The 26,205-nt window shown below is 57.0% G+C and overlaps 1 protein-coding gene across 16 annotated transcripts in view; it reads left to right on the forward strand.

Moving 5' to 3' along the window:
* The window catches only part of TCF3 (transcription factor 3), a 77,723-nt gene extending 52,601 nt beyond the window's left edge, over positions 1-25,122 (forward strand). For 4 of the 16 annotated variants that reach the window (XM_079328548.1, XM_079328556.1, XM_079328550.1 and 1 more), the window contains 15 exons: positions 1,835-1,902; positions 4,707-4,836; positions 6,415-6,464; positions 12,049-12,151; positions 12,692-12,831; positions 12,933-13,059; positions 13,885-13,943; positions 14,633-14,711; positions 15,650-15,723; positions 16,313-16,516; positions 17,885-18,008; positions 18,700-18,862; positions 19,762-20,000; positions 23,593-23,737; positions 24,608-25,122. In XM_079328548.1, the coding sequence (XP_079184674.1) occupies positions 1,835-1,902; positions 4,707-4,836; positions 6,415-6,464; positions 12,049-12,151; positions 12,692-12,831; positions 12,933-13,059; positions 13,885-13,943; positions 14,633-14,711; positions 15,650-15,723; positions 16,313-16,516; positions 17,885-18,008; positions 18,700-18,862; positions 19,762-20,000; positions 23,593-23,735 (1,703 nt within the window). In that variant the 3' untranslated portion in view covers positions 23,736-23,737; positions 24,608-25,122. Of the gene's footprint in view, positions 1-1,834; positions 1,903-4,706; positions 4,837-6,414; positions 6,465-12,048; positions 12,152-12,691; positions 12,832-12,932; positions 13,060-13,884; positions 13,944-14,632; positions 14,712-15,649; positions 15,724-16,312; positions 16,517-17,884; positions 18,009-18,699; positions 18,863-19,761; positions 20,001-20,992; positions 21,708-22,703; positions 22,931-23,592; positions 23,738-24,607 lie in introns of those variants that run through there. The other 12 variants (XM_079328558.1, XM_079328560.1, XM_079328561.1 and 9 more) reach the window with 9 other exon arrangements.
* The last annotated feature ends 1,083 nt before the right edge of the window (positions 25,123-26,205 follow it).

Genomic DNA, 26,205 nt, shown 5'->3' on the forward strand with positions numbered 1-26,205 from the left:
CCTCTGACATTTTGACCTTTGTTTACTTAATGTTTAAGCCTCTGAAAGGAAATGGCAGCAGCACCCAGAGCCTCCTGCTATCACTGGACAGAGGGAGGGGGAGGCTGCACCCCAGGACCTTCCATCAGGAATGGGGGTCTGGGGCTTTGAGATTGTAGTGGAGGAATCCGCTCTAAAATTTTTGGGTTGAGTTCAAGAACCAAGTTCTCCATGGTAATGTTGCAAAATGAGCAGCCTCCTGTCTTTTCCCTGGTACTGTGGCTGCCCCTGGATCCCTGGCAGTGTCCAAGGCTGGGTTGGATAGAGCTTGGAGCAGCCTGGGACAGTGGGAGGTGTCCGTGACAGGGGCTGCAATGAGATGACCTTCCAAATCCCTTCCAACACAAACCACTCTGGCATTCTCTGGTCTCTGGGCCCTGTACTTCAGGGACTGATTTGAGGCATTTTGCTTCCCCTCCCCTCTTCATCTGCTCCCCAAAAACCTCTTAGTGGGGTGGGGAGAGTCCTGCCAGGCTCAGCGTCGCCCCAGTGCATTAACCTGCATCTTAGTGGCCTCAGGGCTGGCTTTAGGCTAAGCAGATTGGCAAAATCCTGCCCCTCCCAATTTTGCTGCCTAAGCCAGACTGGCTGCAGGATGTGATCTGTGATCCCCTTTTGGGGAAGGGTTTGGGGCTGGGGGCTGCTGAAGTGCCTGTTCCCCACTAGAAGAGTGTCTGGTTTTGCCTTAGGGGTGGAGGGGATCCCAAGGGACACTGTTGTGCCTCCAGCTGCTCCAGGCACAGCACAGTTCCTTCCTCCCTTCTTCGTGTCCTTTGCTGTCCTGGCACCCCTGGCTGGGGCCGTGCTGTGCCCAGGGCAGTGACCATGAGGCAGGACAGGTTCATAGAGGCCATGATGTTTCATTGAGAGAACATCCTACCAGGGGTCTGGGCTCCTTTTTAATTTTTTGGCCCTTCAAAACGTTCTTTTCAGCTGCATGTGTACAGGGTGAGATGGTTGTGAGAGAAGCCCTCATTGATGCTGAGTGCCAGGACAAGGGGCAATGGTTTCCCACTGCCAGAGGGCAGGGCTGGATGGGATATTGGGCAGGAATTGCTCCCTGGGAGGGTGGGGAGCCCTGGCACAGGGTGCCCAGAGCAGCTGTGGCTGCCCCTGGATCCCTGGCAGTGTCCCAGGCCAGGCTGGACATTGGGGCTGGAGCAGCCTGGGACAGTGGGGGGTGTCCCTGCCATGGCAGGGGTGGCACTGAGGGGCTTTGAGGTCCTTTCCAGCCCAAACCAGTCTGGGATTCTGTGAAGCTCCCAGGGGCACACAGTCCCTGCTGGCAGCAATGCTCTGGCTGTGAGAACTGCAGGTTTTGGGAAGTTGAGCCTCCCCCAGGAGAGGGTCAAAAGGTGCCCAGAGCCCTGTGTGGAGCAGGAGCTGAGCTCTCATGTGCTGGGACTGCATTTCCTGCTCTCTGGAAGCACACCAGGCTCTGGTCACTGCTCCTGGCCCTTGGGCTGCTCCAGCCTGGCCCTGCCAAGTCCAGCTGGCAGCTCTCTGGTGTCTGCAGGGAGTTTTGGCTCGGGGCTCACCCTGCCAGTTTCCATGGCCACAAGCACTTCCCTGTGCTCTGCAGCTCCAGGCTTTTGGTGTTTATGGCCCTGCTCTCTGTGAGCTTAAAGCAGCTCCTGCTTTAGCTTTTCAGGCTGTCCCTTCCTGGGAGGTTTCAGGGCCAGCTGCCTCATGGGAACAGGATTTGTCCCTTAGCAGGATCCAGATGCCAGGGGGGAAAATAAAGCAACCCTCCACTTCTCTCTTATCCCAAACCTTGTCTTTTCTCCTTCTGCAGGGAAGAGCAGTGAAAGAGCCTCATACTCCACATTTGGAAGAGACACAGGGATGCCAGGACTAAACCAGGTAATGATAAAATGAGCTGAGATTTTCTGCTTCATTTCCTGGCTCGCGAGAGTGAGAGTCTGGTAATGAAAACCAGCCTGGATTTGCATCTCATCTCTGTGCATGAGATCCTGGAAAGCCTCTGCTCTGCTCCAAAACCTCTGTAGAGTGTTGGTGGTTCATACTGGTGTGTGCTGCTGGCTTACAAGAGTTGTCAGAGCTTAGAAAATGTTGGTTATAGCATCCTCTCGATTCTTTGCCAATCTTCTTCAGCCTCACTGGTTTTGTTGTTGTTACTCCTGGTTTGTAGTTGATCAGCCCTGAGCCAGCCACGCTGCCTTGCTGGGGGCAGGGGAGCATTCCAGGAGGCTCCTTCCCCCTCCATTGCCTGCCCTGGCCTTCCCCTCTCCCTCTTCAGCAGCATCTCCCACTTCCCTGGCTGGTGTCCTGTGTCCCAGTTCTGGGGAGGGAGGATCTCTGGTGTTGTTTCTGTGCTGCTGCAGCATCTTTTGTGTGACTGTTGGGTGGAGCTGTGGTTTATGGTGGGGCTGTTGATGCAGGACCTGCAGCAGGAGTTCTCTGTCCAGCCTGGGGAGCAGCAGCAGGAGGACGTGGAGCTGCTGCAGCCAGTGCAGAGGAACCAGGGAGATGCTGCAAGGGCTGGAGCCCCTCTGCTCTGGGGACAGGCTGGCAGAGCTGGGGGTGCTCACCTGGAGAAGAGAAGGCTCCAGGGAGAGCTCAGAGCCCCTGGCAGGGCCTAAAGGGGCTCCAGGAGAGCTGGAGAGGGACTGGGGACAAGGGATGGAGGGACAGGACACAGGGAATGGCTGCCAGTGGCAGAGGGCAGGGCTGGATGGGATATTGGGCAGGAATTGTTCCTCTGAGGGTCCCAACCCAAATCCTTCTGGGACTCCATGATCTCCATGATCCTGGAAGGGACCCAGCACACCAGAGCCACCTCTTGCAGACACAGCCCAGCCCCATTGGGTCACCCCATGTGAACCCCAGGGCTCTGCTGGGGGAACAACTTTGGTTCCTGTGGGGAATACCACAGGTGTCAATCCAAGCCTGGAAAGCCCTGAGATAACCTCCCCTGCTGCCACCAGCATCCAGAAATAGTTTGTCAGGAAGGAGTGAACACCTCCCTTTGATGTGTGGCTCCAAGTGCCCCCTCAGTGCCCAGAGTGGCCCAGGGGAAAGAGTCCCAGCACTGCAGCCAAGGGAGGAGCTTTTGGCTGGACAGCTTTTATTTTATCCATGTACACACACACATATTACATGTTTTAATTTTACACAAATTTGTCATAATTTCCTCCTCTCTGAAGTGAGGATGTTTCCTTTGCTGGAGCAGCTGTGCTGGCTGTGCCAGAGTGGATTTCATTTACCACTGAAGCTGCTCAAAGAAAACTGGGCCTGGTGCCAAGTGTTGCTTTTGGATGTGATGGTTTTGCTGGGCTTTTGTGGAGGAGGGGGAATATAAGGTAACAGAAATGGGGGGGCAAATGGCCGGGAGAGGCCTCGGGAGAGGCGGGCACTGGGCTTGGGATCGGGTGGCAAATCCCACTTGATGTGCAGAGGAGACAAAACCCCCTTGTGGGGGTGGGGGGAGGCCAGTGGAGCCTCTGTGGCCCCCAGAGCAGTTGTTGCTTCTGGCTCCAGCTTGGGGGAGTGAGGGGAGTGGTTGACCTTTTTTTTTTTTATTATTATTTTTGAAAAGATAAAAAATCGTCTGTTGGAGATGCCCTGGATGGGGATCAGGTTCTTCCCCAAAAATGCCCTGCTCTGGGGCACAGCTGGCAGGGCCTTTCCTCCTTGTTTAACCCTGAACCATCTCCTGGGACATCCCCAAGGAGAGGAAATAGGAAGAAAACCCCTTTCTCTGGGAATGGCCTCAAAACCCCAGTGGGTTCCTGCCTGCAGGAGGAGCAGGGCAGCAGCTCCCGGGATCCCTCCGGGTGCTTTCCTTGGCTGTGCACAGAGCAGAGGAAACCTGAGCACTGGAACAGATTGCAGGAATGTCACCAGCTGTGAACACACGAGCTCCTCTTTCCCTCCCTGACCCCTTTCTGGAGGAGATGGAGTTTGAAAGCAAAGGTTTTTCTTTCCATTTTCTCAAAAGCCTGAAATCCTCCTTTATTTCCATGTGTTGCCCTCGGAAGATGGGTCAAAGCTGAGCTTTTGGGACTTGAGGGCCCTTTGCCAGCCCAGTGCACTCCATGTAAATGCACTGAGCTTCCTCCTGAGCTGAGAGGGGCAGTGCTGCAGGAGAGGCTCCTGCCCAGGAGGAGCACCCTGGGCTCCAGCTCCCCCAGCTCTCTCCTGCTTCCCAGCCTGCCCAAGGTCAGCTGGGATAAACACCAGGGAGGAGTTTCCTGCCTTTTGAAAGAGGGATTTGGCTTTTCCCTGATAAACTCAGGACAAAACCACCCTGAGCAGTGGCAGTGCCATTCCAGGGTGGCTGGTGGCATGGAGCCCATCATGTCCTCCTGGACATCAAGGTGAGCATGGCACTGTGATGGTGCCTGTGGCACCACAATGTCCCCCACCATGGCACCTGCCAGTTTGCATCCCTGGTTTGCAGAGGCTCCTTGCTGGGGTCCAGCAGGAAAGCACAAGCTGAAAGCCCCTTTTGTTCCTGCACACCTATTCCCCCACCTCCACCCCCATATTTACGCATTTGCTTTCCCTCCTGGCCCCTTGGCTGGTGTTTATTTTTCCCCTCAGCTGCATTGGTGTGGAGGTGCTCAAAGCAGCTCTGTTCTCTGCCAGCCAGTGGTTGTGCAGTGCAGTTCCATGGCAGGGCTTTTCTCTCTGCTTGTTTGCAGCCCGGTTTCCTGCCCGGCGAGATGGGAATCGCCAGCCCCAGCACACTTTCCCCCACCGGGGGCAAAGCGGGGTCTCAGTATTTTTCTTACCCCAACAATCCTCGCAGGAGAGGTGCAGAGAGCAGCATAGGTGAGTGACTGCCTGTCCCCCAGGTGCCACCTGGGCACGTGCCCTCGCCACATCTGCCTTTGGGAACGAGGGACTGATGTTGGGAATGAGGGACTGATGTTGGGAATGAGGGACTGATGTTGCCACACGTGCCCCTGGCATGAATTTGCTCTTTTCTGGGGAGGGAATGCATAGAAATATGTCATATATATATATATATACAGAGAGAGATCCAGCCTCAAAAAAGAGGTGCTCAGAATCAGGTACAATTTCCCTCTTTCTGGAAAATGCCAGATTAGCTGAAAGCAGCAAATGGCTTGAGGCTCTTGTAAAAACACCTCCAGCCACACTGCACATCACTTGTCTGCTGGCAAGCCCTGGGCTGCCATGGAGGCTGTGCCTGTGGCTGGTGGCCCTCCAGGAGCTGCAGCAGGCAGGGCTGGCAGGGGCAGGGAGGCAGCAGGAGGTCTGGGTGCTGTGCCTGGGACACAGGGAATGTGCTCCAGGAACTCTCCCTGCCTGCTCTGCTGTTCCCAAGCAGGGCTTGTCCATGTCTGGGTCCACCTGGAAATAAGCTTTACCAAAGGCTGGGGTCAAGTCTGAGTTTAACTTCGGAGGGAAGACAAGCTTCAGTTCCCCAGAACTCGTGTTTCTCGTCACAGTTCCCCCTGCACCCTCCAGAGCCACTTTCCTGCTGCTATTTCGGGCTTTCCCCAACACATGAAACCAGAAGTGACCCAATGATGGGTGCATATTTCAGTGCTTTTCAGAAAAAGGCACCTACTCTGATTTCAGCCTACGAAATGATTCTCTAGCATTCTGTGGGATGAATTTCTGCTCTGGAGGTACATCCCAGCAGAGTCCCTGGCTTGGCAGGTTGCTGTGTTAGCACCCTGCACCTCCCAGCCAGAGTTTTCCTTAATTATGAAAAATCATAAAAAATAATGATGAAAAATAATAAAACATAATTATGGGAAAATAATTATAAAAATAATAATTATGAAAAATAGATTTTTTTAAATTATTATTCTTTAGCCTGTGCTTCCCCTTGAGCTGCTTCTGGATGTTTCCCCACCACCTCCCTGAACTGTCCCCTTCCTCCAGGACACTGTGTCCCCTTCCAGAGCTGGAACTGGAGGGATGGGCTGGGGTCTGTCCCTGGGAAGCACATTCCTGCCTCCTGCAGCAGTGAAGCTTTCTCAAGTCTATCCCTGTGTAGGAAGCAAATGAAAATACATCCCAGCCCTGCATGTGTTCCCTTTCTGCATCCTCTCTCCACAAACCCACTTCAAGTTAAAAGCATTTCCAAAAAAAAAACCCACTGAGGGGTTATAACATTACATGTTATTATATTTATGGGCTTGGTGTCTCCCAACAAGCCCTTGCTGTCCTGGGATCTCCGTGTGGATGTTAAACCTGCCCCCAAAGGGTGCAGACAGGATTTGGACATTTTCACTGTTGATGCTTCCTTGGCCACGGGACATTTGGGATCTCAGCCCTGTCTGTGCCTGCAGTTTCCAACCCCAGAGACTTTAGCTGCAGCTCGTTTCCTCTCCCCTTAACCCCTTGAAAACTCAGATTCTCTCGTCTCTTGCCCAGATGGACAGCCCAAGAAGGTTCGGAAGGTGCCTCCTGGACTCCCCTCCTCGGTAAGTGGCAGCAGCGCGTTCCCGTGTCCTGCAGCGCGGCCGGTCTGGGCTGGGATCGCGGGGCTGGGGAGGGAATTCCCGTGTGCGGGGATGGGCCCTGGGCTCTGCCGCGGTGTGGCGAGTGACCGGCGACACCGGGACCGGCTCTGCCGCGGTGTGGCGAGTGACAGGCGACACCGGGGCTCGGCTTTGACCCGTTGTGGCGAGTGACAGGCGACACCGGGACCGGCTCTGCCGCGGTGTGGCGAGTGACAGGCGACACCGGGACCGGCTTTGCCCCGTTGTGGCGAGTGACAGGCGACACCGGGGCACGGCTCTGCTGCGATGTGGCGAGTGACAGGCGACACCGGGGCTCGGCTTTCCGTGCCCTTGCGCCGGGGGAGGCGCTGAGCCTGTCCAGGTGTGCGCTGCTCTACGGGAAAGCTGAGCAGCCCGCAGCAATACGCGATCCTGCTCCCGCGGCTGCTCCGGGGGGATAAACTCAACAATGGCTTTGTGGCTGCACGTAATGGGATCTGCAGGAAAGCTAATTGGAGCGGGCTGCGGGGTTCCTGCAGGAGCACGGGAGCTGTCTGGCGGCTGGGGCTGCATTCCTGCCTGGAATGTTTGTGTGCTTGGAGGGGGACGGCTCTGTCCCCAGCCCAGTGCTGTGCTAGAGATGGGCCCTCACTCTCTGCCAGAGCTGGTGTGATGACCCCCCATTTCCCAGGGAACACCCCCATCCACGGGGAAATCCTCCCCCATTCCCCAGGGAACACCCCCATCCATGGGGAAATCCTCCCCCATTCCCCAGGGAACTCCCATCCATGGGGAAATCCTCCCCCATTCCCCAGGGAACTCCCATCCATGGGGAAATCCTCCCCCATTCCCCAGGGAACTCCCATCCATGGGGAAATCCTCCCCCATTCCCCCAGGGAACTTCCATCCATGGGGAAATCCTCCCCCATTCCCCAGGGAACTCCCCCATCCATGGGGAAATCCCTGCTGTGGCATTCCCTGACTACTGGTGCAGAGCTGGAGCCTCCACCACAGGCTGTGCCTTTGGGATAGGAGCCGAGGTGCTGGGTTTGGAAGGCAGAGGCTTTGCCAGGTTGGACTCACAGACCTGGGGGTGTTGGAGGATCTGTGTGGATTCACATGAGGCAGAGAGTCTGTGTTTTTACAGAGAAAACCTGCTCGAGTCACAATCCCTGTTGCTGCCTCGAGTTTCTGTGTGAAATTTGGAGCTTTACCCCCAGTCGACATGTGGGGAAAACATCGCCCCAACAAATGGCCTTTATTGGCCTCAAATTTCAAAGTGCTGAGGCTTGGCCCATCCTGCTGGCAGAGCTCTGGAGGGCCCTGATTCCCACAGGGAGAGCTGCTTGGCATTTGCCACAGCTCAGCCCCTTCTCTGTGTCTGAGTGACGCCTGCACTGCAGCTTTCATAGGATCATGGAATGGTTTGGGTTGGAAGGAACATTAAAGTTCATCCAGTGCCTCCACTGCCATGGCAGGGACACCTTCCACTGCCCCAGGCTGCTCCAAGCCCTGTCCAGCCATCCCTGGACAGTGCCAGGGATCCAGGGGCAGCCACAGCTGCTCTGGGCACCCTGTGCAATCTCCCTCTCTGCCCTGGCTCTTGCCTCAACTGCCCCTTGATGCCAAAGCTCCAATATTCAGACCATGGGCTGGTTCTGTGTCTTTTCCCTCACCCTCCCTGTGCTGGGATCTCTGGCTTCCTGGTTTGTTTTTGAACTTCCACACCTGGAGAGGCAGATCTAGGCAGCAGGAGAAGTGTGAAGCAGGAGTGGCCTCAAAGGCCATGGATCAAAGGCTCTTTCTTGTCTGACTCGCCCATGCAGGGCCCGCCCCATGTTATCGCTGGACCCCGTGCAAAATAAATAGGTTAATCAGCATCTCATTAAAATGAAGTGCTTTAATCTGTAATTCCCGAGCTGCTTTGAAAACTCGCTGAGGTCAGTGGCTGCAGGAGTTGAGGGTGGGTGGGTGGACAGGGAGTGATGCCAAAGGCTCCGAGAGGCACTGGAAGCATGAGGGGCTTCTGGGGGTGTGAGCAGCAGTGCCAGGCAGGGATGGGCACAGAGGTACCTGTGCTGGGAACCCAGGGAACACAGGGAACTCAGGGAACTCAGGGAACACAGGGCCTTTGGGCTCAGGGCTTTTATCCTCAGGAGACACGGACTGGCTGGGGCCCCTCTGTTCTGGAGCCAGGCTGGGAAAGTGAAGGTGTTCACATGGAGAAGGCTCCAGGGAAACTCAGAGCCCCTTGCAGGGCCTAAAGGGGCTCCAGGAGCCAGAGGGCAGGACTGGATGGGATATTGGGCAGGAATTGTTCTCTGGGAGGGTGTGGAGCCCTGGCACAGGGTGCCCAGAGCAGCTGTGGCTGCCCCTGGATCCCTGGAGTGTCCCAGGCCAGGTTAGACAGGGCTTGGAGCAGCCTGGGACAGTGGCAGGGTCTGGAATGAGATGAGCTTTGAGGTCCCTCTGAGCTCAAACCATCTGATGGTTCTATGCAGTAGGTGCTGGGTTAGAGCTGTCCTCAGGGCATGGAGCCCCTTGGAGCCTCCCTGGAGCTCCTGGCCATGGGCTGCTTGTCTGGGCACAGGATCCAGGGCTGGATGTGGCCCCACCTTGGCTGCAGTGCCAGAGGAACCCGGGCAGGGGTTTTGTGCAGGTGGGTTCCTGCAGGGTTTTGCTGGCACAGGGAGTTCAGTGCCTGGGAGCTGTTTCAGGCTGTGCATTCCCAGTCTGGTCACTGCTCTGTTTAGCCTCAGTCTGCCCAAAGTCCCACCCCAGCTCCTGCTTTTAAGTAAGAAAAACAGGGAGGGAAAAACAACCCAAGACCACAAAGCGCTGCGAATCCCAGCGCTGGGGCTTTTCGAGCTGCTCTGGCCGTGCTGGCAAATTTTAACCAGAGGAAATGACCTCACCTGGAGGTCCCTGAGGCTGCTGGGGCCAGGGGCTGGGGCCAGGGGCTGGGGAACGGGGCTGGGGAACGGGGCTGGCCCTGATTTACAGGAGTGCACAGAAGGATGGAATTGGCTCTCACAGCCTCCCCTGTGCTGGGCAGCAAAAGGAGAATTCAGCGGCGGTCGGGGCCAGGCTCGTGGTGGAACTTGCCCCCCAGGATCCAGCAGGGATGTTGGGGGTGGATGCTCAGCGAGGGGAGCCTCCCCCCGCTGTCCCTCGCTGCTGCCATTTTGTGCCGTTGCAGTCTGGCTCTGGCTGGCTGCTGGTGCAGCTGCCGGGCGCCTGGCCCCGGGCCAGCCCTGCCAGATGGCGCGGGGCTCGCGGCTGCTGCGCTCCCGCTACTGCAGCAAATTACAGCAAAAGTCAATTTGCTGCATTCCCGCTCTGCCCCATCCCCCAGCCCACGCCGGCTCCCTCTGCCCACAGCACCCGGCAGCATCCTGGGGACCAGGGCCTGGAATTCTCTTTTTTGAGAGAGGGACAAAGGGCAGCTGCCAGTGTCTGTCAGGATTTGCCCTTCCCCCTCTCTCATTTTTTTGTCTTTATTTTACGAGTTCCCTGTAGAATCACAGAGTCATTAAGGTTGGAAAAGCCCTCTAAAGGTCACTGAGTCCAACTGTTCCCCAGCACTGCCAAGGCCACTGCTGACCCATGTCCCCAAGTGCCTCATTCACACGTTGTTTGAACTCTTCCAGGATGGTGACTCCACTCCTGCCCTGGGCAGTCTGTTCCAGTGCCTGAGCACACTTTCAGTGAAGAAATGTTCCCAACATCCAACCCAAACCTCCCCTGGCCCAGCCTGGGGCCGTTCCCTCTCCTCCTGTCCCTGTTCCCTGGAGCAGATCCCAAATCCCCCCTGGCTGTCCCCTCCTGTCAGGGAGTTATGCAGAGCCACAAGGGCCCCCTGAGCCTCCTTTTCTCCAGGCTGAGCCGCTTCCCCAGCTCCATTGACCCTTGTTGATTTCTGGGGGGCTTTGGGGTTGCTTTTTAAACAAAAAGAAGCCTGGCACAGGCTGTCCAGGGCCATGGTGGAGTCACCATCTTGGAACTGTTCTGAAAACGTGGCTGTGGCCCTTGAGGGAGGACATGGGTTAGTGGTGAGCATGTTGGTGCTGCTGCTTTTATAGTTGGACTTAAAGATCTCTTCCAACCTTAAGGATTCTCTGATTGTATCTTTCATTCTCCACCATCAGTTTTGTTTCTTTTTGCTTGATGACAAGGGCTAGAAGGGAGCAGCTGGCTGTGAGGAAAAAGAAACTCGGGCAAGTTTCCTTCCCAAAGAGAACCGTGTGTGCCAGGCAGAGCCCGGCCCCTGCCCCACCTCTGCTTTCAGCTGGATTAAAAAAAAAAAAGATTATCGGTTTCAGAATGAATCAAAGGGGATGAAAATAAGCTGTGACAAAAGTTCTCACATCATCTGAGTGCTATTTCAGTTTCTTTGAATGCCATTTCAGTTCCTTTGCATGTTGAATTTCTGCTTTAAAAAAAGAAAAGTCTGTTTTTGTCCTGGCAGAAGCTGATTTTCGGTCAGGGCTTTCTAGGATGGGTTTGGTTAATTTAGAAGGGAAGGAAAAGCTTTTTCTTGTGCTTAATGTGCTGTTGAATCACAGAGCTGAGCAGTGCTGCAGAAATCTGACCCAGGAGCTGTGTGATGACTGTCTGAGGACTGTCCCCTCCCCTGTGACAGTGACTGTGAGGGGCTGCTCAGCCCCCCCTGCCTCAGTTCCCCTCAGCCCCATTTCCCTGTGGGCTCTGAGCAGGGGCTGTGCTCAGGAGCCTGGCACAGGGTTGGCACAGGGCAGTGCCCACTGCCACCACCCAGCCCGTTCCCCCAGTGGGGTCACTGCAGCAGTGGTGGCTTTTGTGGTTACCCAGAAAAAGTTATAACCATGGAAAAGGGAACTGGAGCAGAGTCGAAACTTCTGCTGGAGCTGGGCAGGTTCTGGGGACCAAGGAGGGTGACAGGAACAAAGCCCTGTGTCCTCTTCCCTGTCATCTGTGCCCTCTCCTCTGCTCCCTGCCCCCTGTGCCCTCTGCTCTGTGCTCTGTCATCTGTGCCCTCTGTGCCCTGTCCCCTGCCCTGCTCCATGTAGGGCTGTGCCCTTTGAGGACGTTGGCTGAGCTGCTCCAGTTCCCCCCCCAGATCTGCTGTAGGATGCCTGGGCTCATCAGATGGTTTGGGTTGGAAGGGACCTCAAAGCCCATCCAGTTCCACCCCTGCCCTGGCAGGGACACCCCCACTGTCCCAGGCTGCTCCAGCCCCAATGTCCAGCCTGGCCTGGGACACTGCCAGGGATCCAGGGGCAGCCACAGCTGCTCTGGGCACCCTGTGCCAGGGCTCCCCACCCTCCCAGGGAACAATTCCTGCCCAATATCCCATCCAGCCCTGCCCTCTGCCACTGGCAGCCATTCCCTGTGTCCTGCCCCTCCATCCCCTGAAAGATGGGTTTAGTGAAGCACTTGCTGCTCTGTTGCCATGGGAGAGGTGGTCAAATGCTGCTGAAGTTTGAGGTTTGAAGTTTAAGCTGTGCAGGATTGGGGACAGCCATGGTGAGGATGTGAGGCCATGGACTGACCAAGCCCTTCTCTTCAACCCCTTCCTGCCCCACAGGTGTATCCATCCAACTCAGGTGATGACTACAGCAGGGATCCAGCTGGATATACTCCCTCGAAACCTCCCAGCACTGTGTACCCTGGAGCCTTTTATATGACAGGTGAGGTATTCCCAGACCTGTGATCCCACAAGGCAGGCAGAGCAGAGGCAGCCTTGCCTGTTATGGACCATGGGAGGGATTGCACATCTGGAGGGAGCTCAGGGTAGGAGTGCATGAGACACAATGCAGCCCCAAAATGATTGAATATCCTGGGTGGGAGGGGATCCTCAGGGATCATCAGTGCAGCCCCTGTCCCTGCCCAGACCCCCCAAAATTCCCCCCTGAGCATCCCTGAGAGTGTCCAAACGCTCCTGCAGCTCTGGCAGCCTTGGGACCATTCCCTGGGGAGCCTGGGCAGTGCCAGCACCCTCGGGAGGAAGAACCTTTCCCTGAGCTCCATGCCAAGGCCTGACACAGCTCCAGCCCTTGCTGGGCTCCTGTTCCTGTCCCAGAGGGTTTCTCCTGGTTTGCTCAGCAGGTGATGCTGAGCACAGGCAGGACATGGTGGGGACAGTCACAGCCCCTCAGCCAGGGCTGGCTTGTTCCCCCGGGGGCTGGGGCCTGCTGTCCCTGCCCCACTCAGCTGTGGGTTCCTTGCAGATGGACTCCATAACTCAGCAGACCTGTGGAGTTCCCCAGGTGCCATGAGCCAGTCGAGTTACGGTGCCATGCTGGGCAGCTCCTCCTCCCCGCTCCCACAGTCCAGCAGCTTCAACAGTTTACATCAGCACGAACGCATGGTAACGTCCCATGGCCTTGTCACCTCCCTGGCCCCTTCTCCCCTGGCTGCTGAGCCCCACAGCTTTCCCAGGGCCCCTCTCACTCTGTCCCTCCCTGCCAGAACTACCAGCTGCATCCCGGCGAGGTGAACGGCGGGCTCCCCTCCGTGTCCGGCTTCTCCTCCGCCTCCGCCGCCTTCGGCGTGTCCAGCCACACCCCCCCGATCAGCGGCGCCGACACCATCATGGGTACGGCCAGCAGCGACCCTTGCCCAGCCACAGCCACCTGAGAGCCAGCCTGGGCATCCAGCACACCCAGACACCTTTGGTCCTGCTGTGCCACCTGTGCCTGCAGCCCTGCCTGGGGAGCAGGCACAGTGAGCTTCTTGCTGCTGGAGCACCTGGGTGTTTACACCTGGTGGGGTGGGTCTGGGAGGAGCACAGGAGCTCTGGCATTATCTCCTGGAGGTGATGTGGCTTAGATGAGTTGTGGGATGGATTTGCACCTGTGTGAAGCTGCTCCCCTAGATCCAGAACAGGAATGCTCATGCTGGGTTTGGATACCATGTTAACCTCTGAGTGCTGCAGTCTTTCACCCTGCTGAACCTGTTACAAAACCTGTTACTGAAATGAGCTCGTGCTCCCCAGGAAATGAGAATCTTGACACAGATTTGTAGAAAAAAAACCTTGTTTTTCTGTGGAGCAGCAAGTTTGGAATTCATAGAATAGAAGTATCATTAAGGTTGGAAGAGACCTCTGGGATCATCCAGTGGTTGTTTGGGGTTTGAGATGCCCCATGGCAATGGCTGTGCTGCAGCAGAGATGTGTGGTTGCTGTTGGTGGCACTACACCTCAGCCCAGAGCTTGGAGAGATGTCCCTGCAGCCCCTTGATGGCTTCTAGGGAAAGGTGCTCCATGTCCAAGCTGCGCTGAGCTGGACAAACATTTAATTTTCAAACAAAGCACTAAAAGCAGAAAATTCCCAGGCCAGAGGAGGTCACCCCAAAGAAGGTCTTGTAGGGTACTGCTGGGGTCTGGAGCCTTGGCAGTGACATCTGTGTCCTCTCTTGGCAGGTAACAGAGGAACCACAGCTGGGAGTTCTGGAGATGCACTTGGGAAGGCTCTGGCCTCGGTAAGAGTTTAGGATAGTCCTGACCCCCTCCCAGTCCTGCTGCTGCAGGGACCCTCTACCCAGCAGGGAACATGGCCACATTTGGTGAATGCACCCCAAATCCACAGCAGCCTCTGAGGGAGGCTTTTCCCCTCTCCATGTGCTGTCATCTCAGTACTGGCACCATTTGGTGGATGGGGAAACTGAGGCACTGCAGGTTGTGGTGGGTCTGCAGCCCATTTCCTGCTCTATGCCCTCCCAGCCTGGTGCTGTTCTGCCAAGACTGCCCTACACAGACCTTGTGGCAGGTCTTGCAGGTCCCAGTAGTCCTTGCCCTGTGTGTGCTGGTTCAAACTGGAGGGCACTGGTCTCACTGGGTTTCCAGAGAGTTGCCTCTGTCCCGTTCAGTGATCTTTGCACAGTGGCAGAGGGGTGTCTGTGACACCCCAGGCTGCAGGTGACAGTGCACCCTGCAGCAATTCCTGAGAGCTCCTGCTTCCTCCTGAGAGGGGCCCTGGAGAGCAGAGGCTGCACTCAGGGGTGGTGACAGTAGGGACAGAGAGAGACCCCAGGATTAATGGGGGAACTGGGCTCTGTCTTTGTGCTGGCAGTGGGTTTGGAAAGGGAGGTCCCAGCAGGTGGTGGGTGCCACTGGGGGGGACAGCTAGCTCAGGGTGGCACTGCTGACCATCCCCCTTCTGTCCCTGCAGATTTACTCCCCCGACCACTCTAGCAATAACTTCTCCTCCAACCCCTCCACCCCAGTCGGGTCCCCGCAGGGCCTCGCAGGTGAGTGACAATGTGAAGGGTAAGGGGGGTCGGGTTTGCTTTGGGGACTTCCCAGCTCAGCCCCAAACCCTCAGCCCAGGGCTGGCAGCAACTCCAGGACCTTCTCCTGCCATTCCTGATCCTGTCCCTGAGTGTCCCATCTCAGAGAGGCTGTGGCTGGATTTGCCTCTCGTTGGAGAAGCACAGTGGGAAGCAGCCAAGTGGTAAAACCCACATTCAGCACCTGCTGAGAGCCCATTCCTGCTCCCCTTGGGCAGGACAGGTCCTGTTGTGGCCAGCAGAGCTGCTGCCAGGCTCCCTGTGCCTGGGGTGCAGCATAACCTGGCCCAAGGTCACAGCGAGTCACAGACCAGGGACATTGGGGCACCTCTCGGGGTCTGAGCCAGAGCAGAGCTCGTGGTGCCTCACGGTGCCATAGTGTCTGTGTGGTGCCACAGTGTCCATGAGGTGCCACAGTGTCCATGTGATGCCACAGTGTCCACGGGGTGCCACAGTGTCCATGTAGTGCTGTTCAGTGCCAGGTGCCCCATGCAGTGCAGGTGCCCCATTCCGTGCCCGGGTGCTGCTGTGCCCCATGCAGTGCCAGGTGCCCCATGCAGTGCCCGGGTGCTGCTGTGCCCCATGCAATGCCCGGGTGCCGCTGTGCCCCATGCAGTGCCAGGTGCCCCATGCAATGCCCGGGTGCTGCTGTGCCCCATGCAGTGCCAGGTGCCCCATGCAGTGCCCAGGTGCCGCTGTGCCCCATGCAGTGCCAGGTGCCTTATGCAGTGCCCGGGTGCTGCTGTGCCCCATGCAATGCCCGGGTGCCGCTGTGCCCCATGCAGTGCCAGGTGCCCCATGCCGTGCCCGGGCCCTGCTGTCTGGCTCGGTGGCCGTGTCCCAGCTTGCAGCCCCATCTAGTGGCCATGGCCGGTCCCCACGTGTGCGTTTGTCCCCAGGCTCATCACAGTGGCCGCGGGCAGGTGCAGCGGGTGCCTTATCTCCCAGCTACGAAGGGAGCCTCCACACCTTGGTGAGTGGCACCAAAAATTCGTTTTCTCTCTCATCCCTCAGGGCTTGGTGGTGAAGGGTTTTTGGGGGATGCCTCTCTGAGTGCCTGCAATCAGCTGGTTGGTCAGGGATGGATATTTGGGTGGCAGCAGCTAAGCAGAGCCGAGTGCTGCATCCCTGGCCTGGAGTCCCCCAGCAGCCTGGCATCTCCCCTGCCCCCAGCCCAGGGCTGTGGCCCAGCCCAAGGGATTCCTGGCAGTCCCTGCCTCCCTGCCCTGAGCACTTCCACTCCTGTGACCCATTGTGCATTTGGGGAATGGCACTGCCTGGGTGGGCTTGTTTCTCCCCATCCCTGCCCTGTGACACCTGAGTCCAGGATGGCCACCAGCCATTCCAAAATGCAGAGAAGCAGGGGGCTGCTGGCTTTATGGGATTGCAGTCATGGAATTGGATTGGAATCGTGGAAAGGTTTGGGTTGGAAGGGATCTTAAAGCTCACACAGTTCCACCTCCTGCCATGAACAGACCAGGGTGCTCTAAGCCCTGTCCAACCTTGAACACATCCAGGGATGGGGCACTTAACACAGACCTGTCTCTGTCCTGCCCTTCCAGCAAAACAAAATGGAAGACAGGTTGGATGAAGCCATCCACGTGCTGAGGAACCATGCTGTGGGCCAGACCTCTGCCATGCCCAGCAGCCACGGGGACATGCACGGGCTGCTGGGCTCAGCACCTGCACACAGTGCTGCTGTGGGCAGCCTGGGCCAGGCCTTCCCCGCCTCAGTCATGGCCCTGGGCAGCAGGCACCCCAGTCTGGTGAGTGTGAGAGCTGGCAGGGACACACTGGGGACACGTGTGGCATGCCCTGGCATTGCCTTTGGGACCAGCTTGGGTCAGGTGTTGGCAGCGTTGGGTGACATGCACAGAAGTCACTTCCCATGTTCCTGCAAGGGAGGGTTGAGTCATAGAATCCCAAAGTGGTTTGGTTTGGAGGGACCTCAAAGTTCATCTTGTTCTACCTCCTGCCATGGGCAGGGACACCTTCCACTGCCTTAGGGTGCTCCAAGCCCCAGCCTGGCCTGAGACACTGCCAGGGATCCAGGAGCAGCCACAGCTGCTGTGGGGACATTGAGTCCACCCTTGACACCAGCTCTGTGTTGCCCTTCCCCTGTGCCCCTTCTTGGGGCAGGCAGAAGTGATGAGAGAGCTGCTCTTCTTTCCCTGCATCATGATTGGAAATCCCTCAAAATAACTTCAGGGCATCTCTGGAATATGCAGGGAGGAGAAGAGGGATCCAGTGGGTACAGGAGTTCCAGGTGTCACCAGGAATTCCCTGCCCTGAATGGTCTGGGCAGGCACCATGTCCCTCTGTGCAGAGTGCTGGTGTGTGAGGGTTTATTCCAGCTCCAGGGAATGTGATGGATCCAGGGCACCCTGGGCATGTGGATACTGGGCTCCCATGCAGGGTCACCTGGGTCTCCCCTTGTGTAGAGGCTGGTGACCACACCAGCACATTTTTGGCAGAGCTGCTTGCCTGCATAAGCAAACAGTGACACATCTCCAGTCTCCAGAAAACCAGTTGTGCTCCCCTTCCAGGCTCCCTGGATTCTGTTCCTGAGCAGGGAATGGGATGTGTCCCCTGCAGGCTGCTGCCAGCTGGGGAGCCAGCAGGGCTGGCTCTGTCCTGTCAGTGCCCCCAGCCTGTGTGGCACAGCCTCGGGGCCCTGGGCTCAGGAGGGGCCCTCACTCTTTGCCTCCAGCCCCTTTGGAGCCAAGCCCATGTTGCTGGGATGTCCTTTGCTCTGGCGGCACTGGGGAGGTGGCAGAAAGGGTGGTGCTCAAGGGACACATGTCCTCTCTGGTGTGCTGGCCTTGCAGCAGGCACAGAGGGGCTTTTCCTCAGGGTGGGGGCAGCAGTGCCAGGGGCTGTGGGCTGGGTGCAGCTCCTGCTCAGAGCAGGGAGCTGCAGTGTCCCCACCACAGTCCCAGAGAGCTGGTGCTGTGGCTCTTCCTCCTGCATTCCAGAGCTTCAGGTGAGGGAGGCTGAGGGGAGCACAGGGCTGTGCCTCACCTGATCCCTGGAGCCCCCAGGGTGTCCTGGGGTGACTGCTCAGGTGAATGTCCCACTGCCTGCTGGCTGCAACACTTCCCCCTCTGAGGCTCACTCTGCTCCTTGTGCTGCAGGTGGGAGGAGGCCACCCTGAAGATGGGTTGTCCAGCAACCCCAGCTTGCTCCACAACCATGTCACACTTCCATCCCAGCCCAGCTCACTCCCAGACCTCAGCAGGCAGCAGGACACGTACAGTGGTAAGGCAGCTCTGCTCAGGTGCAGGGTGGGACTCACCTGTGCTAAGGGTCACCTGCTGGGGGTGTGGGGAGTCACCTGGGGGGCTTGGGTCCAGGCCTGTGCAGCAGCCTGGGAGGAGATGGATGTCTCTGCAAGGTTGGTGCTTCCTTGCAACAATCACAGGGCAGTTTCTACTTGGAGCCTGTTCCAGAGGTTTCACAGAGTCCCAGAATGGTCTGGCTTGCATGGGACCTTAAAGCTCATCCTCTTCCACCCTCTCCCATGGGGAGGGACACGTTCCAAGTGTAACATCTAGCCTGGCCTGGGACACTGCCAGGGATCCAGGGGCAGCCACAGCTGCTGTGGGCACCCTGTACCAGGGTCTCATCACCCTCCTAAGGAAGAATTCCTTCCCAATATCCATCTAACCCTACATGTTTGACCTGTATTTTCCCATCTCCCTGACAGGTGTGGGTACACAGTTCACAGTGCTCTGCTGTTGGGTTCCCAAACCAGGAGGGTCTGGGAGTTCAGAGGGAGAACAGGGAGTGTCAGCAGGGCAAAGCCAGCATCCCCTCCATCTTCCTGAGTGTGGAGCAGCAATGCATGATGAGTTTGGGATGGCACTGCAGGAGCAGGGCTGGGCACCCCAGCCTGCTGTGTGGTCAGGCCTCTGAGCTGTGTCTCTGACCTGTGGCTGTGTCTCTGCAGGCTTGGCCGGGGGGCTGGGGCGGAGCAGCGTCTCCTCAGGAACCAGTGAAATAAAGAGGGAAGAGAAGGAGGATGAAGAGAACACGTCAGTGGCAGATAACTCAGAGGAGGAGAAGAAGGAGCTGAAACCCTCCCGGAACAGAACAAGGTGCTCTTTGAACAGGTCTCTCCCTTCACTTTCTCTGTTCCCAGGCCAGGGGTGTTTGGGCTGGGGTCCAGCTTCCAGGACCCACCAGGCACTGAGCTTTGGCCTGGGGTCATCCTGCAGCACAGCCCCCCAGCCCTTGCCCACCCTGGAGCCTGGGGTGGTCTCCCACAGTCTGGGCTCCTGCTGCTGCCCCAGGGAGAAGGGTCCCTGCCACCCTCCAGCTGGGGCCTGTCCCTGTGGCCTCAGGGTGTGCTCATGATCCTAAAGCAGAGGGATGCACCTGATCCCCCACCTGCTGGTGTGATCACTTGGGGCTGTGCAGGGCAGGAGCAAGTGCTCAGCCCCAGTCAGACACGTTTGAGCCCTTCCCTGCCTTGAGGTTCCTCTGCTCTCTGCCTTGGGCTCTTGTGTCCTCTGTCACATGCAGCCAGGGGAGTGGCAGTGGCTCAGGTGGAGTCCTCCAGCATGTTGGCTGCTCTGTGGCCTTGCCACCAGCTCAGAGAGCTCAGCAGGGTGCTGGTGCCCAGAGAGGCAGCACCAGCCCCACTCCTTCCCTGGAGGCAGAGGGCTGCATCTTCCCAAATTCCAGCTGGGGATTCCAGTGTTGGCCTTCACCTTGTCTGGGCCACCCTGCACTTTCTTGGCAACAAGCTTAGGCCTTAATCACATTGTGGTTTCTTTCTTTGCTGTTTAAAAACAAAACAAAACAAAAGAGAGGCAGAAGAAGAGCCTTAACTGCTTCTCTGGGAAGCCCCTGTGTGTCCCTGCAGGTGGCACAGGCCGGCAGGGCCCGCAGGGCACACGGGGGGCTCGGCGTCTCCGTGGGTCACCGTGTGTTTCTTGTCTGTGAGTTGACCAGTGCTGAGAGTGCACACGAGGAATGTCCCTGTCTCGTTCTTATTTTAAACCATTAGTCAAGATGAGGATGAGGAGGACGATCTTCTTCCCCCAGAGCAAAAAGCCGAGAGAGAGAGAGAAAGGAGGGTCGCCAATAATGCCCGTGAGCGCCTGCGGGTCCGTGACATCAACGAGGCCTTTAAGGAGCTCGGACGCATGTGCCAGCTGCACCTAAACAGCGAAAAACCGCAGACCAAACTGCTAATCCTACACCAGGCCGTATCAGTCATACTGAACCTGGAGCAACAAGTTAGAGGTCAGTGAGGGTCCCGGAGTGGTGATATTTACGTACCTGATCGGCACGGGGCTGTCTGTCTGTCTGTCTCCTGTGACGTGCTGTGGTGCCTCGCACTGTCTCTCTCCCCTGTGGCCTTGGGGAACAACCCAAGGCTGTCGATGTCCTTTTTATTTTTTTTTTTTTTTTGCCTTTTTTGCATCCATTCCTGCTGTTCCCTCCTTTGTCCCCCGCTGCCATCGTGCGTGCTGCATGCTGGTCCCTGTGGGGACACCTGTGCCATCCTGCTTCCCCCAGCCAGGAGTGCTCAGTGCTTGGCCAGCAAAATGACAGAAACCCCACTAGAAAATCTCCCAGAGGGGTCCAGCTCTGCCATCTCCGAGGGCTGCTCTGGGCACAGAGCCCATTCCTGTCCCCTCTGTGTGCCTGATGGGGCTCTGTGCTCCTGTCCCCGCAGTGCAGCACCTGGCAAAGCCCTGGGAGCTGTGTGAGGGCAGCAGCATCCCTGAGCTGTCCAACCCAGGCTGGGAGCACTGTGCATGCTGAGCCTGGAGCTGCCAGCAGGCACTGCAGGCTCTGCCCCTCACCAGGACACCTCAGGGCACCTCTGTCCCTTCCCCACGTGTGCACCGTGCTGTGTGTGCACCATCCCAGGGAGGGAAGGAGGGCTGGCTGTCCTGCTGCCAGGACTGGCTGCTTTGTCCCCACCCCGCAGTGCATGCTCTGCTCTCCTGCTCCTGCAGTGGGTGCTGGGGCAGGATAACCCTTTCTCTCTGCAGAGCTGTCGTAACACGCGTCGGGGGCTGTGCCTGCCTGTGCTCCTCTCTGCTGGCCTTGCTGTGCCTTGATGTTGGAGTCCTTTGTGCCTCTCTTCAGTTTGTAATTTTTTGCCTTTCATAACATGTATATTTTTTCCTGTCTTCTTTTTTAATTTCCCCTTCCTTTTGATTTTTTTCTTTTTTTTTAATTTCGAGTTTTTATTTTTTGGTTCTGTTCTTTCCAATCTCCTACAGACATGCCCCAGCCGTGACCTCTCGGTGGTCCCACTCTACCTTGTACTTGCTGCTCGTGGATTCCAGGCAGGACCAAGGGTGGGGCAGGGCTTAGGCAGAGTTGGCACCATGTTCACTTTGGTCTCCCAAACTTGTCCCTTTTTAAACCCTTCCTGGAGGCAGCCAGGGAGGTGGCAGTACCTGCAGGCTCCCTCAGCAGTTAGTGCAGACAGGCAGTGTCCCCTCTGTGGGTTTGTGCTGCTTTCCAGGAGAGAATGGCACCTCACACCCCCTCTGGCAGCACTGCCATGGGCACAGGGCCATCGGGTCCCTGTGTGCCCAGGGGGGCTGCCAGGATCCTCCCGCTGCCACTGCAGCTACAGGGAAAGGAGGAGCCTGAGGAGTTTCAGGCTGGTGACCCCCAGGGGCACAAGGCAGCCAAAGCATCCCATCCTCACACAATGAAAGCTGCCAGTGGTGGGGACACAGCTCTGTCCTGCCCTGGTGTGACATCCAAGCCTGGCCTCTGCTGGGAGAGCCACCAGCCAGGACTGGCCACCAGCAAGGACCTGCAGCCACCAATCTGTGCTGGAGGAAGGATCTGGAATCCTGCGTGGGGGCACAGGTGCCAGGATGGCCCCATCCCCCAGCCTGTCCTGTGGAGAGAAGGTGGCAGTGCCAGCTGGGGCAGCAGGAGGGGTCACAGACAGGGCCAAGGCAGCCAGGAGAGGGTGCAGCAGGGACAGGGGGCAGCCCTCTGTCCCACACAGGCAGTGCCTGCCCGGGAGCCCCTGCTCCCCTTCACGTGGCCGTGCACTGTCAGAGGCTCTCCAGGAAGGCTCTGGCTCTGCAGCCCCTCTTTGCTAAAGGCTTATCCCCACACTGCTCCCCAGGAGCCCAAGGCCACAGGCTGTCCTCAGTGTCAAGGACCCTCCTCAAACAGGTGTCTTCCTGCAAGAAGTTTTGCTCTGGGGGAGAAGGTCGTCTGGGCTTAAATTGGGGCTTTTGAGAGGTTGGGCAAGGCCACGGTTCAAGGTGCTGCCAGCACAACTTTGCTTCCCCCATCCCTGCCTGTGTCAGGCATTCCTGGGGTGCTGTCAGCAGTGGGGGCTCTCCCAGAGCTTCTGACTGTGCCTGGAAGAGAAAATCACCCCTTCTGGTGGGCTTTTGGCTGTGTGGGAAGATCAGGATTCAGTGTCTGCATCAGAGTCTGATGCTCAGAGCAGCCCTGGCTCCTGCTCCCAATGCTGCCCTGGCTCCTAAGAGGGTGCCAGGCCAGGCTGCTCCTGCTGCTGCAGCACCACTGCTCCAAACACCAGCACTGGGAGCTGCAGATGCAATTTGGGAAGGAAATCTTACAAAGAAAGATTTGCTTCCTGCCAAAATCTTTCCTTGGGGGACAAACCTGATAGTTTTGGCAGATACCCTCCCCAAGTCTTGGAGTTTTCAGTTGAAAACAAACAAAATTTTGCAGAGGGTAGAAGGTGTTGGTGGGTGATGCTGCATCAATGCCCACCCTTGTCCCCAGTGTCCCCTCCAGCCCCCTGGCTCTGTGCTGGCAGCACCTTCCCTGGGCTCACAGAGGTGACTGGGAAGCACCCAGAGCAACGTGCTTTGCAAAGTGAGGCTGTTTGGGCCATTTCCAGTGGACACCCGGAGCACTTCCAGCACGGCAACATAGAGCCCCCCTCGCTGCACCCCCTGACTAACCCCTGTGGTGCTGTGAACCCAGCAGTACAGACGAGGCCTTGTCACTGGAGGACAAAGACCTGAGGGACCGGGAGAGGAGAATGGCCAATAACGCCAGGGAGAGGGTGCGTGTGCGGGACATTAACGAGGCCTTTAAAGAGCTGGGACGCATGTGCCAGATGCACTTAAAAACCGACAAAGCACAGACCAAACTGATCATCCTGCAGCAGGCGGTGCAGGTCATTCTGGGCCTGGAGCAGCAAGTACGAGGTATGGTACCACTGGCAGGTGCATTTTGGGGCCTGTCTCTTCCCCTTCTCTGCATGCTCGTGCTTCTCAGTCCTGACTCCTGCTCTGCTGTGAGCTGTGTGTTTGCAGTGCCAGCAGCACCTCTGGCTGCTGAGCTCTCCTCAGCCCCAGCCTGGGCTGGATTTGAGGCTCCTTTCTCTCTTCGCTCATGCTTAGTATGATTTGGCACCTGGATCCCATTAAGCAGCTTTGGAAAATTCAGTTCTCAGCTCTGAGGGCTGCCTGAGGCGCTTGGGCGTTCCTGTAACAAGCACATGGAGATGGCCTGGCACAGGGTGCCCAGAGCAGCTGTGGCTGCCCCTGGATCCCTGGCAGTGCCCAAGGCCAGGTTGGACATTGGGGCTGGAGCAGCCTGGGATGGTGGAAGGTGTCCCTGCCGTGGCAGGGGGCTGGAACAAGATGGGCTGTAACATTCCTTCCAACCCAAACCATTCCATGATTCCATGTTTGAGTGGGGGTGCAGCTGGGCCTGGGGTTCTGCTTGAGCAGGGGCCTGGCAGGGACTGGCTGCACAGAGCTCATCTCCTCCCACGGGCCTGCCTGGCACTGTCCCTGCTGTCCCTCTGGGCTGCTGCTGCTGCCCAGACTGAGGCTGCTCCCCTCCCTTGCTGTTTTGGGCACAGAGCGCAATCTGAACCCCAAAGCCGCCTGCTTGAAGCGCCGGGAAGAGGAGAAAGTGTCTGGAGTGGTGGGAGACCCCCAGATGACACTGTCAGCTTCACATCCTGGTCTAGGAGATGGTCACAACCCTGTTGGACACATGTAAAGGTACTGTTCACCTTGATCCCAGTGTGGGTGCAGCCCTGTGCCCGTGCCCTGCTGTGCTCTGTCTGGTCAGCCCCCCTCCCTCTGCAGCAGCCATGGTCCTGATTCACTCCCTGAAATCAGTGAGCTGCAAGGCCTGGCACAGAGTGCCCAGGGCACCTGTGGCTGCCCTATTCCTGAAGTGTCCAAGGCCAGGCTGGAGGGGCTTGGAGCAGTCTGAGATAGTGAGAGATGTCCCTGCCCATAGCAGGAGGTGGAATAAGATGAACTTTAATGTTCCTTCCAACCCAAGCCATTCCATGATTCTGTCTGTGTGTCACACACCCCATGGACATGCAAAGCCTCTGCCCCAGAGCACAGTTCAGCCCCATAGCTGGGATGGGGGCGTTTGGAGCTCTCTGAGTGGGCTCAGCACTGTCTGCACCTCCCAGTCCTGCCCTCAGTTAGCTACTGGGAATGAGCAATTCCTTTTCCTTGTGAGAGGGAGTGGGCAGGTCCCAGAAATTGCAAGCGAGTCAGAGAAGGTGAAAATCCCCTGGTAATTCTCTGATGGGCTGTTCCCATCTTTAAGGGAACCTAGCAGCAATCTGAACAGTGCAGAGATGATGGGGGCATTGAGCAGATCCAGGAGTGGATCAGGGTCAGGAGCTGATCCCATAGAGTGCCTGGAGAGTCCCTTGGTGTCCCCTGGCCCATTGGGTGCCTGGGGGTGGCCTGACCAAAACAAAGGCAAAGTTCAGCTGCAGCCCTGCCCAGCCTGCCAGGACAAGCTGCAGCAGGAGCCTTGGGGCCTGTGCAAGGAGCACAGTTCTATTCTCATTTGAGTTCCTATCACTTCAGACTTTTTTTTTTTTTTATTTTTTTTATTTGTAGATCTTTTTGTTCCTCTGGATATGGAGATCTGTAGGAAGAAAACCCTTGGTGTGACCTGCAACCCTGTTGAACCACAAACTGTAGTACTGCTCATACTGACACATGCAGACGGATCCTGGCGTGACGTAAGGGGTGGAAAAAACACTTTGTCAGAAACAAAACGGAAACAAAAAATTGCCTTAAGTATAAAGTGCAGAACAGTCAATACATATCACTCAGTTAGGAGGGGGTGGCGTGTTCTCTTGGCTTGTTCACAAGCAGCCAGCAGCAAAATTGTGCCTAAGCTTGATATTTCTTTTTTAAAAAAAAAGAACATTAGTTATGAGATTTTTTATGTAGAACAAATAGCAATGCCTTTTGGTTTTTTTTAGCTTCTTTTGCATATGTTTTGTAAGCGACAAAAAATTTTTTTTTTGTATAAAAACATGTCTTGTACCCTCCGCTTTTCTGCTGCTGTTTCTATAGTTAACGTTGCATCTTTAGGATCAACCAGAATATTAAAATTGTATTAAGAGAGACTGGATATAAAGAGAGGAATTCTCAGATTCGGCTCAGAAAGCCACTAAAAGCGAATGTAGCCACAGTGAGGGAATGTTCTTCCTTGCCTGGCTTGTACCTTCCATGACAAAAAAAAACAAACAAACTCACGTGCTGAATTCACCATCTCTTTGCTTCGGCCACTTCTGGTTTGGGAAAAGGAAGCTGAACAGCAAAGCGAGTGGCAGCAGAGCTCCCGCTGCCCCCGGCGGCGGCCGAGGTGACTCACCAGGTTTGCTTTGTTCCCGCAATGCCGAGGGCAGGACGAGCTGCCCCGGCCCGAGGAGAGCCGAGGGACTGAGGCGCTTCCAGGTGAGGGAGCAGCGAGGGAAGCGCGGGGGAAGCGCCTCCTGCCAGAGCTGCACTGAACAAAGACCGAGTGAACAAAACGGGCAAGAGGCACAGGCAGCAGAGCACGGCAGCAGCAGCAGGATCCAGGGCCAGGAGGCCAAGCAGCAGCAGCCTGAGGGTGCTGGAGCAGGAGAGGAGCCTGGCTCATCCTGGCTCGCTCAGCCTCAGCAGAGCCGTGCCCAGCACAGATCCCTCCGTGCAGCGCCACCATCGGAAATCAGAGCACTGCCTGGGGACAGGGGGCTGCACAGCCTGCTGGCACTGCTGCCACATCTCCCAGGCATCCTGGAGGCAAACTGAGCTCAGCCCTGTGCCAAGGGCTTTGAGTGGGCACCATCAGCTGCACCTGGGCTCCTCTCAGCACTGGAAGGAGGAAAGCAGGAGCGCCTGTCCTGCACCACGTGCTCCAGCAGCCAGCCTGGGCCAGCCATCCCTTCACTCCAGAGCACCCTGGAGTACTCAGGAGGATCTCTGGCAGCCCCTCTGGGTGCCCTGGAGGTGTGTAGAGCAAAGAGGTGCTGGACAGTGCTGAGCTGCAGCAGCTGGACTGGATATGACCATGGAGAAACATCCACCAGGAATTTACTCGTTTCTTTCCTCTCCTTCCTCTTCTGAAACATTTTGTGCCTGGTTCTTCCCAGCTCTGCAGAGCCCAGTCAGGCAGGATGGTGCATGGGATGTGGGGCTCTATCCCCTTTTCCCTGCAGGGT

This window comes from Erithacus rubecula (genome assembly GCF_903797595.1).
Source record: "Erithacus rubecula genome assembly, chromosome: 28".
NCBI classification, from domain to species: domain Eukaryota; kingdom Metazoa; phylum Chordata; class Aves; order Passeriformes; family Muscicapidae; genus Erithacus; species Erithacus rubecula.